This window comes from Neophocaena asiaeorientalis, unplaced genomic scaffold, assembly GCF_003031525.2.
Source record: "Neophocaena asiaeorientalis asiaeorientalis breed wild unplaced genomic scaffold, Neophocaena_asiaeorientalis_V1.1 scaffold64, whole genome shotgun sequence".
In the NCBI taxonomy this organism is placed as follows: domain Eukaryota; kingdom Metazoa; phylum Chordata; class Mammalia; order Artiodactyla; family Phocoenidae; genus Neophocaena; species Neophocaena asiaeorientalis.
Genome location: NW_020185334.1, coordinates 4518081 through 4533740, shown reverse-complemented (window position 1 = coordinate 4533740; position 15660 = coordinate 4518081). Strand labels below are relative to the sequence as shown.

Sequence of the window (15660 nt, the reverse complement as noted above, 5' to 3'; positions counted from 1 at the left end):
ATAAGCAAACAATAATGATATTTCTCTTTCTTCCAGTTTATATAGATATTCTAAAGTGGTAATTACTAAGATCACACATATTAAGGAAATGAGCCATTTATTCTCACTATACAGTGTATGGGCTTGTAGATATATATTAATGGCCACCATATGTATTTTTATGTTATTTTATTTCTGAAATATGTTTTCCATTTCAAAATGTCCATTAATTTCATTGAAATAAACAAATCTTGGTTTAAAGAAATGAGGTGAATTACATTATTATAAAACCAGGGGGTTTCCCTGGTGGTGCAGTGGTTGAGAATCCGCCTGCTGATGCAGGGGACATGGGTTCATGTCCCAGTCCAGGAAGATCCCACATGCCGCGGAGCAGCTGGGCCTGTGAGCCATGGCTGCTGAGCCTGCGCATCCGGAGACTGTGCTCTGCAATGGGAGAGGCCACAACAGTGAGAGGCCCACGTACCGCAAAAAACAAAACAAAACAAAACAAAAAAGCAGGGATTTTTGATAGTTTTGACTCTCTGGGTGACACATTGGACTCTTCTCCAAGGGAAACTCATAATGAGAAGCCTGTCTTAGGCACAGGCTGAGTCTGTACTGGGCACTGGATGGGGATGGCCACCCATGAGCCACATCCTTATGTCTCTGCCCTTAATACTTACCTCATTGTGTTGTGCCCTTACAGATATGCGGAGAAAGTATTCTTACTCTGCTTATAGTTACTTTCCTCTTTTTCTTAGAGAATGGTCATGATTCACTAGAACACAAGAACGTGGCCTTAGACACACTTGGAACAGAAATTTGCATTTACTTTTTTGTATCTGTGTGATTTGGAGCAAGTGACATAACTTCTCTGACTTTCATCTGTAAAATGGGAAGAGGAATACCCACCTCCCCCTCATAGACTTTCTGTGGGAATTAAATAAATATAATGGTTATAAAATACTTCCCTTAGCTCCTGGCTTACAGATACACTAGTGTGGTAACAAAGGTTATGACATGATGGAGGTGGTGATTGTAGAGGTGGTGACAACGGTGGTGGATGTGATGGCTTGGGATGCTGGTGGGTGGTAGAGTTAGTGGGGGTAATGATGATGACAAAAGTGGTGACAGTGGTGGAGATGGCCATGGAAGTGTAGGTAGAGGTGGTGATGGAGAAGCTGACGGAGGAAGTCATGGTGGAGGTAGGAGTATTGGTAGTGGAAGTGGAGGTGTTGCTGGAGTTGGTGGAGGTTGTAATGGAGATAATGGGGGTGGTGATGGTGGTGGTGGAGGCAGGGATAGAGATGGTGCTGGTAGAGGAAGTAGAGGTGGTTTGGGAGAAAATGGTGTAGGTGGAGGAGGTGACAATAGTGGAGTTCGTGGAAGCAGAGGTGGTAGTGGTGAAAGTGGAAGGAAACATTAATGGTGGAGGTGAGAGGAGGTGGTGGTAGTGGAGTGTGGTTGAGGTAGTAGAAGTGATAGTAGTGGTGGTGGTGGTGGTGGTGGTGATAAGGGATATTCGTGGAGATGGAGGGGAGGTGGTAATGGAGACAATGGTGATGGTGGTGGTGGTAGGATGGTGATGGAACTGGTGATGGTGGAGGTGGTGGTAATAGTGGTGGAGGTGATGGTGGAAATGGAAATGGGGGTGGTAGTAGTAGAGGGGCTGTTGGAGCTGCCAATGATAATAGTAGGGGTAGAAATGAAGTTGGAGGTGGAGGTGATGACAGGGAAGATGGAGGTGGTGGCGGAAGTGGAAGTGACAGTGGGAGAGAGATGACAGTGATCACGTAGGTGGTCCTGGAGGAGGTATTGGTGGGATAGAGAAGGCAGAGGTGACAAAGCAGCATGGTGATATCTACAAGGAGCAGGGTAACTGGAACACATGGCTAATCTTCTATCCTAAGAAACTGAGAATGAAGGATGGAGACTGTCTATCCTCAGGACAGCTTTGCTTTAACCAGGAGAGATTCAGTTGACACTGGGTGAACAAATGGTACCTCTTCCCAGTTAATCTTGCAAACTGGTATCATCTGAGATTCAAGACTAAATTCCTTTTACTTTCATGACCTGCTGCCACCCTCTGCATTTAATTTCCCATCCTTTAAATCCACTGTTGGTTGGATAGTGAACTCATGTGTATAGGTCACAGTAAACTTAAATTCCTCTTGTAGCCCCTTGTCGGCTTACCTGGCTCTTAACGCATGAATCCCTGTGGTAAGATGATTGATTACCTGAGCTCATGTGGTCCTTCTTTGGACCTTCCACCATTGCTAAGGCATGCCAGCTTGACTCTGTGTGGATGTGAACCATGTAATGTGTCTGGTCATTGTCCTCTCTGTATATAAACCCACAGAAAACCCAGCCTTGCAGCTCTGAGTCATGGCTCCTCGGTCCTTATGTTCTCTTTTGCTCTTAAAACTGTTGTTTCTTGAGCTGCCCGAGGCACTGATTTCTAGGTCAGTGATAAAATTCCACCCAGTTAAGCCACATATATCATTTCCTCCACCACTTTCCAAACAGCATTTCTTGGACTGCGCCAGCCAGCCGTGGGCTCTGTGGCCGGCATCAGCAGAGCCCACTCCTTTCTGGCAGCCTACTTCCTTTGCCAGTTCAGAAGGCCACGGCCGCATGGCCCCAGCATCATGATCTTGCATGAACACTGGGGACCTGCCAGGCTTCCCAGAGTCTCACACGGGCAGTGTTTGTGCTTGCCTTTCATGTTGGCAGGTCTGAGAATTTGCACCACTGTTGATCCACCTCACACAGTCTCGAAACACACCGGGACCTGTGTGTCTCCTCAGGGTGGGGAAGTCTCTGGAAAATATTTCTGGTCCCAAACTGTGGGACGTGTGCTCTGCCAGGACCCAGGACCTTTTGGGAAGTGCCTGCTTTATGCCAATTAAAAGTGTTTTATTGTTCAGAGCTGGGCTACTGGCTGAAGCTCTTCTTTCATCAGCCCCACTTTGTTAAGCATTATTGCACTCACTAATCTTCTCTCCTTGACAGCTTCTGGCCAACAGAATTACAAGTTCAAACTATGGAAACAAAATGCTTTTTATTTATTATACTCTTAAGATGTTTTCAATAAGGCAGACAGCGTCTACTTTGCCAAGTGGGTGTTGCGACTTTCCAGAGGTTTGGCTAGTTAGCAGCCTGCCAGTGAAAACACATGCTGTCCTCCAGCCCTTTGGTGGGTGTCCTTCACCTCGGATGGAACCTCCTCCATCATCATGTTTGGCCTCCGGAGGAGACAGACAGAAATGCTTTGAACCAAGATGAGCAGTTCTGTAGAGTAATACTGTCGAAGATGATTTGTCTGGTCCATGCTTTGACTACTTCTGTCCTTCCTTTGCAAGATCATAGCAAGGGAATAATCATAGCAGCTAATGTTTATTGAGCATTTACCATGTGCCAGGCACTGGGCTGAATGCTTTATGCAGGTTATCACATTTAGCCCTCCAACTATGGCAGGAGACAGGTACTGGTCTTATCATTCTTCTTTTATAGATGAGGAACCAAGGCACAGAGAAGTCAAATGATTTCCCCAAGTCACACAGCTGGTAAGTGATGGGTTTAGGATTTGAATCTACTTAACCACTCCATCAGACTGTCTCCTGGGTTTGGTGACTAAACACAAGAAAACAGGCAAACACGACACTAGTTAACTAGAAGTGAAGATTTGGTTAATGAATGGAAGGATATCTCTTGGCCTTTCAACCAAGCAAATATATTTTTTGGGAAATGAAAAGGGAGATTCTCTCTGCTCCCAACCTTAAGAAGACCTGCGAAAGCCCCCCCCACTTTTGGCCACAATGCCTGCTGTGGCCACAGCTCCAGGCCTGCAGGCAGCCCAGATAACCCTCTTTCTGTCTGGAGGCAATGCCTCTTTGGTTGCCTGATTCTTCTGTTTGCTCTCCCCTGAAAGATTTACAGTCTGTTTCCATGAAGCTTTCCTCCTTTCTCCCTTTCATGCCTTGTATGTTTGGACTTGTCCAGTTTGGGGCAGAGGGTGAGCATCAGAGAAATCCACTTCTTGAATCACCTTAAAGGTGCTTCTTGGTGAGTTCCAAGGAAAAAGAGATTATTTCTAAAATCCTTAGGTTGGGGCAGCTGCAAGTGAATTGATTTATTCGCAAGCCCAAACAGGTGTCTTTACATTAGGTGGTCAAGGACAGGAAGCTGCCTCTTGTGGTTTCAACCAGGTGAAGGGAAGGGAAGGGAGAGTTGGTGTGCAACAGACAGGCTTTCCCGCAACTAACTTCTTGTTGGATGGATTTGAAACAGAAAATTTCCACTGCTATCCAGGGAATGTATGTGAAATCGATTAGCATTTCTGGCACCACCAAGGACAAACTGGGCAACTTTATTCAGTTCGGAGACATTTTAGATCTTGCAACAGGATACCTGGGAAGCATCTCAGAGAACACTGATGCCTTTTAGAGACATTATCGGGCTGCCTGTGATGCTGAATCACCATTGGTATTCACAGCAAAAAGAGTGAGGCATTGTCATTAGCCCAGATCACCTTACAGAAGGGTATTATTCCTTCGTCCTAGGCATCCCCTAGACACTCACACACAGGAGAACTTCACCATTTGAGTCACAGAGTGGAACTTTGAAGTTGGGTGACCTCAATAATCTTGCATGAACCAGGAAAAGGTGGAGCTAGTCTCAAGATAAGACAAAATATCAAAAGTTTGCGAAAAACTAAGACACAAAGAAGCCAACTGAGAACGAAGTTTTATAATCTTCGAAAAATATAGTGTGTGTCTCTCCACATGGTGGCTAGAGAGTGTGTGGTTTGAAACAGTCTCTATGCTGTTTTTTTCCAAAACAGGTAAAAAAAAGAAAAAAAGAGGTTTAAAAAGAAAAAGGAAGAAAGAAAGAAAAGAAAAAAAGAAGGAAGAAATCTCACACAGTAGCAGACTTGGGGCCACCTGAAACAGATGTACGTTTGTGGGAGTTGGCTCTGGCGGGAAGCCATCGTGGGGAGGTAATAATTTGATAGAAATGTGATTGTCTTTCCAAAGCTTCAGTCCTCAGAATGCTGGCTGTCTTTACTTTCTCCCCCTTGAGAGCCAAGGAGAGGAAGCGGGTGGACCCCATGCTGTTCCAAGATCTTAGGACTTTCCTGGTTAGCTCTCTCATTAAGGAAATGTATTTCTCTGATTGACAAGGACATCAGAGTGGTTTAGCTCCATCTTCTCCACTGAACAGGGACACTGGTGCTTTGAATGAGAATTATAGAAGAATTCAAGTTGAAGCCCTAATCTCCTGGCATTCCCAAATCTGTGCCACCTGGGTAAGGAAGGCAATTTTGCATGAAGTGTCTTTTTCCCTAATGCTCCAATCACACCTCTTAAATGACACCTTTGCTTACTACCAGCCTGAGGCCGATGCTATAAAGCTTTCTGTTTTATGATTCTCTGTGGTGTCTAATAGTCACCACTGCCTTTCCCAGGACATTGCCCATAGTATGTGATCAGCAGATATTGCTTGGTTTGATGTGAATTAGATGACACATGATTCTTGGTCTCATAGATTTCTGGTCATACTTTTGGGAAGTTTTGTGATGTTCTTGCCTCCTATAAATTCAAAAGGTCCAGTAGATTGTGAGATAATGCACTGGAAAAGTACAGATTACTGTAGAGAAAGAAATATCCTTGAAAAAGTTCTTTTTAGCTTTTGGAGTTGGAAGAAGAGAACAATGGGTAAAAGGCTTTATGAACCTTAGATGTAGGACTCAAGTAAAATCTGAGTTTCCTGTGTATGCGACCTTGCTAAAAAAAATTCAGGTGAGAAAATGGAGTGTCTCTATAATTAGGGAAAAAAGCATCAGAGCATGTATGTCTTCAATTCTTACTGTGGGTGAGACTTCATATTTTGATTGTAAGTGTTAGTAGATAAAACTGTGGCCTCTGCCCAGACCCTTGCTACTACAATGTCAGAGAGTGAAATTGAAATATATTTGGTGAAAATCAAACTTGTTATCACTTACGGTTTTGACAGGGAGTAATGAAGGGGGGAGGTGATTAGATTTGATGGTTGAAAGGGAAAGGGAACCTAATGAAGGCCTTTAGGATTATTTTTTCCTTCCTTCCAGAGATTAGTGTCACTGGTACTTATACTTTATACATGGGAGACTGAGCAAATGACAGAAGTGCATGGAGGCTACAGTCTTAAAAGTGAGATTGGAGTCACCCCTTGGAGGCTGACGAGATACATATGGAGAGGGTTTGGCAAAAAGAAAGTACTTTTGAGTTTACTTTTTTTAATTTATTACCAGAGAGGTTCATTCGGATGAATCACCCATGAATTGAGATACTTATTTCCAGTGATTTGCAAATAATTTTCCAGTTTAAATAGAACATTGGATTGTCAAATTAGAGTTGAACACATTCTAGATCCTCTGAAATTCTGAAAAAGAATTTTGGGTAGGCTAATCATCAGTACTGCCAACTAGTCCAACAAGAAGCTAAAATGAGCTCCCAAACGTAAGGACCAAAATGTTGTCCTTCAGCAAACCCATTGTTAACACATTTTCATTAAATCCATGATCTCTCAAGTTTTATTAGCTGTCTTCAGCAGTGTTGTTTTCAAATAGTTTATTCAATTTGCTTTAAGTAGATCTAAGCATTAGAATTCTGATTATTCAACCTGTATTCCCTTGGCAGTACCCAATTTAACTATTGTGTTATGGTTTTCCCAGGGACCATAAAAATGTCCCGGATAGTCTAATATTTTTTCACTCACGCAGTCTCACACATGTGGAAGAGTCTGAATCCCACATCTGGAAGCAGCAGGGCAGTCATTTCCCAGACCACACATCTCATTGGGATGAGGGGGGTGTTCAAAGATATGGGTACCATTCTTAGACCATTTGACTGGGGAGATAAGGAGAACGTGAGTGTGTAGTGATGAATCAAGCAAAGGGTGAGCTGAGCTAGAAATTTCTAAGAGCCATGGAGCTGAAGGGCTCTTCAGCTGTCATGTGTTCCTTACTGCATAAAGCTGGATGTTATGTATACACAGCAGAACTCCTCCAAGACTCATTCTCAGATGTCCCAGATCTGATTTGTAAAGATAATTTGGCAAGTATTTACTGAGCATCTACTATATGCCAGCCACTGTGCAAGTTATGTGGAGATATAAGAACAAAGCCCTCCTTGTTGTCGCGTCTATATTCGGGTTGGGCGAAACACTCCATTAAGTCAATAAACAAATTAATGTAATATATCGTATGGTGATGAGTACAATTAAAAAAAAAAAAAGCTCAGTCAGCATAAAGGACTGAGATTAAGCGAAGAGCTCTTTTAGACAGGATGGTTAGGAAAGGCTTTTTCTACTGAGGTGACATTTGAACTGAGACCTAATGTAGTGAAGGAGGAATCCACATGGGTCTGTGAGAGAAGAGGGAAAGAGAAGAACCAAACATATAAGGTGGGAATGTTGACATAGCCCAGGAACAGCAAAGACGCTGTTCTAAGCATCTTTCTAAGCAAGGAGAAGACGGGTAGAGGTTAAGATCAGTGAGGCTGTGGGGTCAAGCTCATGTAGGGCCTTGTAGGATTCTATGGTAAGTGTCCCGGGAAGCCATGGGAATAAATGGATGATTAGAGCTGCCATTCCAAGAAGCAGGCTCCAGGGGGGAGGGATCCCAAGCTCTAGGCTAGGTAAGCTTGAAGTGCCCGCTACCCTTCCAACTGAGGTATTCAAGAGGCTACGTATTATGTAAGTTTGGAGTTCAGAGAAGAAGTATGGGCTGGAAATGGATGTTTGTGAGTCACTAACATGAAAATGGCAACTAAAACCAAGAGATTGGATGCAATCAAATAAATAATTAAATAAAGGAGACAAATATTTGCCAGTTCTTGATAAGAGCCCCGGTTAAGAACCTCTGTATGGATTGATACAGATTTATATCGTGAGCTAAATAGTTTAGATGTCAGGAGGATCACCACCCTAATTCCTTGTGTAAGATCCAGCTCCCCTTGTCCCTTTACTATGTCCTTTCTAAGGAAGAAAGAATAGAAAAGGTGATGGCTCGTATCCCCAGATATTGATCAGGATGCTTTTTACTGTGAGGCAGGGTTACTGTGCTTTATAAGGCATGTGCCCATAATTCAATCTTCTCTTTCACTGCTCTTTCACAAATGGTTGATTTTGAAAGATGGTCTCACTCCTTGAGGCCAACTAACCATATTTCCACTTCCTGTATGTTCTCCCATGTGGCAGCCTGGCCTTTGCACAGGGATTGACTTAACCTTCGGCAGGGTGGTCTAGGTCAGTCTAGTGATTTCTTTTCTTGTGTTCCATCCTGGGTAGTGGAGGCATTCCCACACTTGATTGGCTAACTGGCATAGGGCTTCCTTTGCTGCTTCCTTTGCAAAATATGTATTTCTGGATTTAAGGAAATAGAATAGAAACACTCATCTAGGCCAAGAATCTTGGTCCTTGATTACATTTTCCCCAGAAAACCCTGTGTTGGGCAGGCTTGGCTGCATGCTCATGGTACTTTTTTCCCGTTTTAGCAATTGTTCATTGTGTGTTTCTCCCTGGGGGAACCTCAGAGGGGAAGACGGATGAGGGATAGCATTTAGGTATCTAAATCTGAACAAGTGTTTTTTTAAAGACACTGCTAGCAAAGTGTGGTTTCTTGGATATGATGAAACACCTTGAAGTAATGTGCATTTTGTGGGTGCCTTTGACTCGTCCTCTCTGACTAGGCAGGGATTGTGTTTTGTTCCCAAATATATTCCCAGTGACTAACATGATCCCTGGCATATGGGAAGCACTCCCTAAGGCTTGTTGAATGAGGAAAGGAAACAGTGCCCCTGGCATTATCTATTCTCTGAAAGGGGGCATATCATGTTCTCACAATGAGCCATTCCTTCCCCCTCTTTCCCATAGCACGAGAATTCACCTCTCTGCCACTGATTTTCTTTCCAGCTCTCTGAAGGTACCTGGGATTCTGAAAGTCATTTGTTGCTTTGGTTTGGGTGTTGGAACAGCCACATCATGCAGCTTTCCGTCTCTTCTTGAAATTCTGGAACAGGCTGTGATCCAACATGGAATTATGTCCCTCTACTTCACTGTATAAACAACCCGCACCTCCAGTGTGGTCAGCTAATTACCCCGGGACCACCTGTGGATTCTGACCCCCCCCCACCCCCCTCATGCCCACGTGATTACATACTTCTTTTGGCTAGGAGAATTACAGGTCCATCTTCTCTCTGCTCACTCAGATTTTACCTCTCCTCTGTGGCCCAACTCCAGTGAACTCCCTAGCATGACTTTCTCGGAAGTCGGATGGGGCTTGGAATCGTTGTCACTCGCTTGGCAGTAATTGCTTCCTTGCATTGTTACTATACACTAATACAGAGGCTCTCAAAGCTTAGCATTTACCGGAATCACCTGAAGGGCTTGTTAAAACAGATTGCTGGGCCCCACCCCCAAAATTTCTGATTCAATAGATCTGGGGTGGAGCCTGAAATTTGCATTTTGAACAAGTTCTCAGGTGATGTTGATGATGCTGATTTTGGGACAAGATATAGAAAATGAGGAGGCTAGTAGCTCTTAATCCTGGCAGCACATTGGAATCACCTGGGGCAAATTCTAATCTACAATGCTTAGGTCCCCATTTAATCAGAATCACTGGATGTGGGACCCACACATTGATAGGTGTAGGAGAAACCATCCTTTCCTCTCCTGGAATTACTACAGGTCTGTAAGATAGAAACTTCTACCTTCTTGGCAGTACTGGGGACAAATACATCTCTGAGATGATGTACTTTTAAAATGCCAATGGGCCATATTCCTTTACAACAGTGGTTCTCAAAGTGTGGTCCCTGGACTGGCTTCTTCAGCATCACCTAGGCCCCATGTCAGACAGATCTATCAGCTAAGTCAGAAACTTGGGTTGTGGAGCCAAGCAGTCTGTATTTAACAGGATCTCTAGGTGATTTTGAGAACCATGGCTCTAATAGATGGGTAGGTGAGTGGATAGTTCAATCAATCATTCTCAACCATAGCTGTGCAGTAGAATCACCTGTGGAGCTCTTACATATGTACAGGCCCCAGCCTCATATTCTGATTGAATTGTCCCTGGTGGGCATCCATAAGTTTCAAAACACCACAATTGATTCTGTTGTGCAGCCAGGGTTGTGCAATGACTGAGATAAATATTGCTTTGTAACCAATTAACCTAACTGTTTGCAGTGGCTGTGGCTCTGTTCCCACACGAACAAATCTTTTGGCTGACCAGTTTTGTCATAAATGGATACAATGGTCAAAGAAGTTACTATTATAGACTGAATGCTTGTGTCCCCTCAAAATTAAAATTGAAATCCCAGTCCCTAACATGATGCTGTTAGGAAGCAGGGCCTTTGGTAGTTGATTAAGTCAAGAGGGCAGAACCCACGTGAATGGAGTTAGTGCCCTTATGAAAGAGGTCCTGGAGAGTTCGTTGGCTCCTTCTACCATGTGAAATCATAGAGAGATGATGGCCTCTATGAACCAGACTCTCACCAGACACCGAATCTGCCCCCAACTTGATCTTGGACTTTCCAGCCCCCAAAACTGTGAGAAATAAATTTAGGTTGCTTGTTAGACACCCAGTCTACGGTGTTCTGTTATAGCAGCCTGAATGGTCTAAGACAGTCACCATCACCATGTCCTGTGGGGAACCTGCATTGAACTTATATGAGAAGTACCCTGGGTGGGAAGTGCACTGATAAACACTGAGGGTACAAGTAATATGACAGAATTTTTGAGGAATTACAGTGTAGAAAGGGAAAGGGAGTGTGGCAGGTTAATTGCAAAAGTGGTCATACACCTTTGCAATGTGTCTCTGCTGCTCTGTACACCAAGAGGTTGGGTTATTTCCTGATCCTTGAACCTGGACTGGCGTGTGCCTTGAATGGATCAACAGAATGTGGCAGAAGTGACATGGTGCCCATCCTCTAACCAGGCCTCCAGAAGCCTTGTGTGCATCTATGTTCTCTCTTGGACCCTGTATGGTCAGGCCATTCAAGGTGGCTGTTCTCTTTCTCTCTGTACATCCCCTTCTCGGCCAGTCCTTGCTTCACTCACATGACTATCCAATCCTCTTAATTATAGGGTTAAATTGGTCCCTGATAACTGATGAGCCCACCTGATGTCAGTTCCCCTATAAATGGTAGCCCCCTGCCCCAAGTAGCAAAGACTGCTGCCACTTCCTGCCCACTGTCTGCCACACACAGTGGGGATCGCTCCAGGACCCTTTGTGTAAGATCCCCTGTCCAATAAACCATTGATGTCTCTGTCACTGTCTCTGGGCTCTTTCTTCGGTCTTGAGGCTGGCAACTACAAGGCTTGCAGGCCTGTGGAGTACAACCCAACAGACCCCACTGCCATTATGAGAACAAGCTCAACATAGGCTACTGGACAATGAAAGACCACAGGGGATAGAGCTGATTCCAGCTGAGGCCATCCTAGATCAGCAACCCTTCATCACTCCAATAGCTGATGTGGGTACACGAGAGAGCCAAGTGAAAACAAGAGAACCAACAAGCTGAACTTTGCCCAGATTGCTGACCAGCAGAACCATGAGCTAAATAACGAGCATTGTTTCAAGTCATTAAATTTGGGGTAGGTTGTGAAGCAGCAAAGCCTAAATGATACAGATAGTATAAAATTAATCGAAGTGTTCTTAACATGAACCTATGAGCTTTAACATAAGGCTTAGTGGTTTACTAACAACTGACTGTTGGAGGAAGAGAGTGTACAGTGTCTGGAATTAGACAGCATTAACTCCTTTGACAGCTTAGCATATCAAAATCAAAGACTTTAAAAAAAATACATACACACACATAGGGCTTCCCTGGTGGTGCAGTGGTTGAGAATCCACCTGCCAATGCAGGGGACCTGGGTTCCAGCCCTGGTCTTGGAAGATCCCACATGCCGTGGAGCAACTAAGCCCGTGAGCCACAACTCCTGAGCCCACGTGCTTCAACTACTGAAGCCCAAGCGCCTAGAGCCTATGCTCTGCAACAAGAGAAGCCACTGCAATGAGAAGCCTGCACACAGCAACAAAGAGTAGCCCCCACTTGCCGCAACTGGGGAAAGCCCGCGCGCAGCAACAAAGACCCAACAGAGCCAAAAATAAATAAAATAAATAAATTTATAAAAAACAAAACAAAACACATATTCAACTAAGATTATTCATAAAAATTACTTTTTTCAGCAACAGAGGGGAAGTTTTGTGATTCAGAGGAGATGGGGGACCAGGGTCACTTAGGTAGCAGAAAACTTGCAACACTGAGTAGGAGAGGTGAACTATAGCATTAGGTTAACAAACTTCAGAGTTATGTAAAGTGGACTTATAAACTTATTCAAAGAGGTCATGATATTTGTTGAGGATGGATATTAAATGAAAGAGTTCCATCAGTCTGTCTAGTCTGTTAATCTTCTCTTTAACTATAGGATATCCCTCCTTGTGTATTACAGCAGCTGTTTCCTTCATCAATGCATATTGATTGATTTTTCTGATAGAATCTGTGGCTCTCTTTTGGTTCTCAATGGGATTATTGATGGCCAATCCCCACCCCAATTTAAAAATCCATAATCCTAAAATTAACAACACAATTTAAAGTGCCTATGCAGAATGATAAATATGCATACTGCAGGCAAGTCCTTTAAGAATTTAGAAAACTGATTTGGGCCACTGATAGAAAAGGGCTACTAAGTGCCAAATATTTTATGTATGTCACTTTATTTATTTCTCAAAAAATGCCCTAGAAGGTAGTTGCTGGTATCTTCATTTTCTAGATGAGGTCACTAAATCTGAAGATTAGGAAGCCAGTGAACCAGTTAGGGTACTTTGATTTCAAGAAACAAAGCCCAATTCCAACGTCTTAAACAATATAAATAATTAGCTCATGTAATTGAAAAGTGGTGAGGTAATGTAAGTTTCAGGTATGGTTTGATAAGGTCTTTGGCTCCTTCACTTTGAGATTCTTTAGTTCAACCTTTCTTCTTGTGTTGGCTTTGTCTTTCAGGTGTCTCATCTTATGGTAGTTGCAGGAGCTTCAAGCCTCTGAACTGCATACCACACCACCCTTAAGAAAAGGAAACAATCAATGTACGAAAGGTTTAAGCTCTACTAGGCTAGAACAAACTTAGGTCACATGGCCACATATTGTGGTGATCAATGATCACAAGGTGATCAATCATCATGGCTATAAGAAAGCCATATGCTAACTAGCTTAGGCTGGGTTATCTCCACCCCTAAAAGATATGATGACAACAGGCTTATATTGTCTGGTTTAAGTGATCATGAATCATCCCTTGAACCATGGTCAGGGCCATTCACCTCCAAAGCCCTTAGCTCCCACACAAATGGCAGAAGGAACAGAGACTGGCATTATCCACCTTGACTAGTAAGTGGTAGAGAACGCATTTGAACCATTTTTTCTCCAAGTCCAACCCCATGTTCTTTCCCGAATGCCTACCCTGTCTTTATCCAGGAAGTAAGACTTGAAATAACTGGGTCTTCAGGGTTGGACCTAGGGAGGTGATCTTAAGATGTTCACTAACTTGTAAGAGCTTTGGAGGTCTGGGAATGAAAAGCACGATTGTGTGTGAACTCAGAATTAACAGCAAGGGCTGTGCCTCTCTCCATTGGTAGGGTTATTAGAAAGACTAGCAGTCATTTGTTCTACTATCCCGACAATTCAGGGAATTTTCATAAGCAGCAATTTTTGTATAGGAGGGGTTAAAATGACTTCTTAGACTTTGAGGGTCCATCTCTAATAATGCATGTTGGCAGAGAGAAGACAAAGCTACGATTCAGCTGCTAGGTCTTGGTGATGTCATAAACACTTATGACAGCAGTAGAACTTTAAGATTGAATTACCTTCTTTGTACCCACAGAAGGAGCGAGCCTTGCTGTGTATAACACATTGTGTAAGCTAAACAGTGTTTTGTGGTTTTCATATGGTGCATGGGAAGAAGGGGACTTGATCTGTGAACCCAGAAGATCATGAATCTGATATGTGGAAAGACAATTTAACTTCGCAAATTGCTTTGTTCTCTGATACGTACTTCTAAAATTAAATAAATTAATATGTGCTGACATTTCCCTAACCTAAACTTTAGGCATCACAGTTAGATTAATCTAATAAGGAGTCCCAAATTGAGCACTGCATTGTGTAACTAATAACACTATAGTCTAAGATCATAGATTCAGTTAATGATTAAAATCCATTAAAATTTATTGGTTGAAATGCACATAGTAGGCAAGGGGATTGAATCGAATCTCTTTTTTTTGTTGTTTTTTCTCTTAGCAATGGGACATTTTGTAGGAATATTGCCAACTGAGTATTCCAGGTATAGAAAACATGGCCGGTTTATGTATGATTCAGATTTACAAGGCAAACATACCAGATTGCAAATCAGAAGGGCTGTGGACAATAGAAAATGGATAAAGCCTCCAAAGCCAAAGAGAAAATGGGGTTAACAGAATTGATTGTTAGAAAATATTCTGAAAATAAGTTTTTTTAACTTAAAAAATATTTTTTATATTCTTATTTTTAGTTAATATGGGAGTAAGTTTTACTTTAAAAGTTTTATTTTTTTCTCCTTACATGATTTTTCCAGACAATTCTGGGTGACTAAGAAATTATGAGTCATGTTTTACCTTAATACATATACAATTGCCAAGAAGACACCTCAATCATCAAAAAAGATCAAGAACTATTTCAGTTATAGTTTTATAAATTGTTAATGAAAAAAATTTTTAAAAGACCTATAAAAGCCCTTTGGTGTATCTATGGTTGTTTACAGTAGAGCTGAATGTGAAATTAAACCTGAGTTGGGGACAATCCAAAGATTCATCAAGAAAACACCTGAATCACTGCTGACAAAATGTTCTTAGGTGTTGACTACAGTCAGATGTACTCAAGATTGAAAAAGTTTAAGTGCTTCATTCATTTAAATCACATGCACATAAGAAAATCATATAAATAAAAGACAGATCCTATCATTAAGATTTTGCTATGCTGTGTTTCTTAACATTGGTAGATTACTCAAGGGCTTGATGCTGTCAGAAATGATTAAGACCCTTCCTTTTAACAATTATACTTTCTTTTCATAATTTTTGCCTGATTCTTATATAATATAAATAAAAAGCATTTAAGCCGCTCACATGTGCCCAGGGATTTTGTTCCCCTAATAACTTCCAGACATTAAAAGAAAAAAAAATTGTTTGATCAATTCTTGCACCACTTTTGAGTAGTGATATTCTAATATATTCATTTTAGAGATGGTTCCACAGAGCAAATATGCCCCAAATATGAAAACAAGGAAAGGCTTTTTAATGACAAGTTCTTGCTATACAGTACTGACTTTCACCTTTTCAGGGATACTTGTGGCTTCCTCATATGTGACATCTCCCTTTATGTTTACTTCCCCACAGTTTTTTTTACCCAAAGGTAGACTCGTGGCTTGGGGTGAACTGAACTGGCTGGGCTAAGCTTGGCTGCACAGTGGTGCCAACCCAAACAGATAAAACCTGTGAATATTTCCCCAGCCCACAAGGCCTTATCTGAGTGAATGGAATGCAGAGATTATTAATGATGTACTATGAAGCCTCTTGCCCTGAGGGCACTGATTCAAATCTTGCCTATACCTACGAGG

At 42.4% G+C, this 15660-nt stretch overlaps 1 protein-coding gene across 1 annotated transcript; it reads left to right on the top strand.

Moving 5' to 3' along the window:
- The first annotated feature begins 1057 nt into the window (after nt 1–1057).
- On the top strand, nt 1058–1405 carry LOC112393279 (glycine-rich cell wall structural protein 1.0-like). Its single transcript, XM_024735433.1, has one exon. The coding sequence runs from the start codon at nt 1058–1060 to the stop codon at nt 1403–1405; it is 348 nt and encodes a 115-aa protein (XP_024591201.1).
- The last annotated feature ends 14255 nt before the right edge of the window (nt 1406–15660 follow it).